Below are 4859 nucleotides of genomic sequence, written 5' to 3' on the forward strand. Positions count from 1 at the left end.
GAAGTTTGGACTATTTTTTCAAAATCGATCCACACGCAGTCATAGATTTTGATACTTATTTATTTGTTTATTTATATGATATATTGCATGTATATTATTTGTTGGTTTTTAAATTGTTTTCCCCTAATAATACTTATTAGTTTAATGTATTTTATTTTGTTGCTATTTCATGTATTTCAAATATAATCGATCATTGTTATTTCATAATGGTAAATTTAATTATATTATATGTTACATTTTGCATCAAACCTACTATTTTATCGTGTTTTTATAATATTAATATTTTTTTACAATTATAATTTGATTAAAAACCGATCCAAATTAAACCGTTTGAAATTAGACCAAATCAATTCAGACAATTTTTTAAACTTAATTATCATCCAAACTAAACTTCAAATAATTTTTTCAATCCGCCCCGCAAACACTCTCATATATAGTAGCATCACCTTTTATATATTTTATATATTAAGCTACGTCCTTTTCACCTTTGAAAAAATAAATTGGAATACCGTTGTATTCACAATTTAAGATATCCTTTGCAGTTAATTTTTATTTTTTAGTCGAAAATCTTCGTCTTATAATATTTCTATGTTATATACCTTTTCCATTAGACCATTGGGTATTATGGCAGCAGCTTCAGTGGATATACAAAACCTGAGTCCATATGATATCACTGTTTATATAATTATCTTCATTGTTCCCTAAAACAATTTTTTTTTTACAAATCCCTAAAATAAATGTTGAGTACAAACAATCTTGCAATTACTTCGGCATCTATTGCTTAAAATTTAAACATAATAACAAATATAACATGATCATATTAATAAACCAACAAAAAGCTTCTTCTTTTTTTGTCTTTTTTTTTTCTTTCTGAACAACGAAAAGCTTCTCAAGTATTACGCCAACAGAAACTCCAGATCATATATATCTATATTCAAATAATAGCCATATGTGAGTCAGAAAGAAAAATAGCCATATGATCACAAAGCAATATTTGATTTTCCATATATACTATAGATATATATATATATATAATGATAATATATAATCACTAAAACAATACAAAGAGACGAAAAAAAAAACGAATAGCATAAACATAAAAATGCATATTTGTGATAACCTCCCATGATTACACTAATATCACATTTTTTTTAATAGTAACATTTAATTTTAATGTAGCTTGAGTATAAAAAACTTTACACTTTCTTTCAATGGTATGTAAGAATTACATTATTATTGAATAAATTTGACTACCTCCATAAATATATATGTCAAATTCATTAAATAATGTAGTAAAATATAAATCATTGAATTTAAGTGTAAATTTTTTATATACAAACAATACATTAAAATTAAATTATCAGATTTAATTACTTTAATTTCAAATTGGAAGTGGTATAGGTACGAAAAAATGTGACCTTTTGCTGATTTTCCAATTGGCATGCAACTCAAAAGAATGATCGAGTGCTCAATGTTGATGAATCCATTGGCTCAAAACCTAACCTAAGCTCAAGGTCTAAATCACCTTTTTTGTCTTCAATCCTATGAGCCATAACACCACTTCCTTTTATGTCCACAAAAGGAAGTTCTTTTGTTATGTTAATTAACTTTCCCCTTTGATTTTCATGATTATATTCCAAATCAACATGCTCATTTGTGTTTTTTGTTGAGATGTCTAAGGAAATCAAATTTTCTTCAGAAGATTGTTTGAGTTTAGCTCTATCCCTTCTATGAATATTCATGTGTCCTCCTAATGCTTGTGCATTAGAGAATCCTCTCTTGCAAAAAGTACAAGAATAAGATCTAACTTGACCAGGACCACCTATATCATCTGAGCTCCATCTTATTTGCTCAGATTTATTAGAGTTTTGGGTGTTGTACTCCATCTTTCTTTGGCAACTAATGGGGAAGTAGCTATAAGACATTAATTATGCAAAGGAGAAAAAGTGTCTTATAAAACTTGAGTCAAAAGATGAGTTGCCACAAAATTTATAGTGAGATTGGTAAATTACATAAGGTAGTGTTTTTATCCTTATTTAAATAATATATAGTTTACAATTTAGCATAAATACTATTAAAAAAGTGAGTGAATATTGTTCTCTAAGTGCGACTCATGGTAAAAGATTGTGGAGACATTTGATATATTGGAGTCTAGATTTAAATTTGCAATATCTCTCTTATCTATATTTACGGTGTGTGAGTTATAATTTTAAATTGTAGTTGCGGTCACGAAACATTGTAACATAAATTTATTTTTTATCAGCATAAAATATTATAATTTATTACTAATATTCTAACTTATTAATTTATCTTTAATATCTCATCATCAACTCTCTATTATTTTAACATATCATTAATCCTTTAAAATACACTCTAAATCTATGAAACAAAAACAAAATAAAATAAAATAAATAATTTATTTGATGACTAAATAGTTCATTTTTGTATGATACATTGATTGATACAAATTTTTATGTGAATTACAATCATACTGCAATTGCGCTGTGAAACGGTTGCAGTCTTACCACAACCGTAAGTTAAATCTTTGATGTGAGTTTTGCCACTAAACTTTTTACACCAAAAAGAAAAATGAGATAACCCTAAAACTAATTTAATAAAATATTAAGTGCATAGTCTTATTTACTCATTCAACGATTCTACTAGACATTTTCCTTTCAGATTGCCTTGAGAGGATCAATAAGAATTAATATGATTTTTATCTTGTGCTCGTTTAGGCTTTTGAAAAGCTAAAAAATGTTTTCCCTTAGAGTGAAAAGTTAATTAATGTTTATACTCATTGTATTAGCTTGTTGTGTGTTTCATGCAAATACAATAATCTGTCTTCCAAGAAACTATAACTGTCACATGCAAGATTTTTCTTGGAAAATGAACCACAATATTTGACGAACCACAATATTTGACAAATGAAAATTCATATAAACTTTTTGGCTCATTTCTAGTGGCATTAGACTCTTCAAATACAATAAGGCGGAGATATACATGTATATAATTAATTTTCAAGAAATAAATGAAAGGAATTTCACTATAATAAGATTTTTTTTTCTAATAAAGGTTACCTTTAATTTAGTACACATATTTAATTTTCTAATTAAGTAGTTCGTTAACATAATGAGTCAAAAAATAAAAAAATGTGGTTTGTCCATATGGTGTTATTTTCTTCAATAATAAAATAATTTACTTATACATATCTTTCACTTTTCTTATTAAATTACCACTTCGGTGCAGATGAGTTCACGGTCGATTTCTTAAAAAAATCTATTTTGATTTGACGATGATAGCTATGACATTTTAGAAATAGTACAACAAATAAAACATCCCTAGACTCATCTAACCATATAAGAATGTTATATATGGGAGGTTGATGGTAGTTAATATTTGGAGGTCGAGAATGACCGAGAGGGGGGTCGTTGAATTTTGTGGAATACCTTAACTAATTAATTCAAATATAAGTTATTAAATTAATTATTTAATTATTAATTATTGAATGCATTTATATTATATATCATAAATATTTTATCTGAGTTGTATTTTATGAATACTTTATGATGGAATAGACGGTTATTTTTGTTCATCCGTTGAGAGGTCCTGGTGAACATATAAGCTCGTTATTAATGATATCAATAACACGCCGGCCGTATACGGTGCAACCAATTAGGGAAGCCTCCAACTTTTTGTATAGTATATTTGAATTTTAAAAAATTACATTTAAATTTTTAATTTTGTATACTGATTCTCTAAAATTTTATATTTGTACCTTATTCTCAAAATAAATATCTATTTTTTATACGGAGATTATCTTGTCTGAGACTAAACCTAATTTCTCTCAACTATCACCTCTTCTCTACATCACAATTGTGAGTATGTGACATCTAGATTATGTGATTTACTGTGTTCGAAATTGGTGATTTATTAATTTTTAGAAATTCATTATCTATTATGATTTAATCAGATGTTAGAGTTTTAAAATTGAAGGAACTCATTAAGTTGCGAGGTTGATCAAATGAGGGTTGTGGTGATTGATCATATATTGGTGAAAGACTTAGATATGCGCATGAAACATGTTAAAAATATGACCATTTAGAATGGGTTGTATCAAAAGTTGAAAAAGAGTTAAACTATAGATAAAACGACTCAAAGATTAATTGAGAAAGAGAATGTTAGTATTGGTTTGATGTTACTTACAATTTACTTATTTTGATGAATTTAAATAAAATTGCTTGAGTTTTTGGTATGTCATTCGGTAAAAATATAATATTTTGAAATAACTTATAATTTTTAAAATTGCATTTTTTTATTAGAGGTCAAATTTCTTAGATTTATACAAGACCTCTCAAAAACGTTAAGAAGACCCTAATAAATAATAATTTTAAACAGCAATTTATCACTAAGGGACAAAAGTCTCTTATACCTTTTAGGTTTAATTACAGTTTTTGTCTCTCTATTATTATCAACTTACGAAATTGATCCTCCTATTTTAAAAGTCGACATTTTTTATTTCTCTTCTCGGATTTTTGAACTAAAAAATTTGATTTGACATATTTTAAATGACGTAACATACAGTTTTATGATATAGAATTATCTAGATGCATTAATTATTCATATGTCATTAATTAAATTAAAAATATGAAAAAATTTCGAAGTTGAAATTTAAGTTTTAACGATGTTTTATTTCAATTTCATGGGTGTTAATTAATCATTCTACATGATCGTATCATATGTTACGTTATTTAAAACATCATACATCATTATTTTTTTAGTTAAAAAGTCATATGGAAATACCAAAACTGTCAACTTTTAAAATAGGAGACCAATTTTAAAATTAGTACAAATATGACAAC

At 26.2% G+C, this 4859-nt stretch overlaps 1 protein-coding gene across 1 annotated transcript; it reads right to left on the bottom strand.

Moving 5' to 3' along the window:
• Positions 1-645: 645 nt before the first annotated feature.
• LOC101494977 (transcriptional regulator TAC1-like) lies at positions 646-2111 on the bottom strand. Its single transcript, XM_004492117.4, has 2 exons — positions 1419-2111; positions 646-928 (listed from the first exon to the last, which is right to left on the bottom strand). Exon 1 carries the CDS (start codon positions 1923-1925, stop codon positions 1449-1451), a length of 477 nt encoding a protein of 158 aa, XP_004492174.1. The 5' UTR covers positions 1926-2111; the 3' UTR covers positions 646-928; positions 1419-1448.
• Between the last annotated feature and the right edge of the window lie 2748 nt (positions 2112-4859).

This window comes from Cicer arietinum, chromosome 3 (assembly GCF_000331145.2).
Source record: "Cicer arietinum cultivar CDC Frontier isolate Library 1 chromosome 3, Cicar.CDCFrontier_v2.0, whole genome shotgun sequence".
NCBI lineage: Eukaryota > Viridiplantae > Streptophyta > Magnoliopsida > Fabales > Fabaceae > Cicer > Cicer arietinum.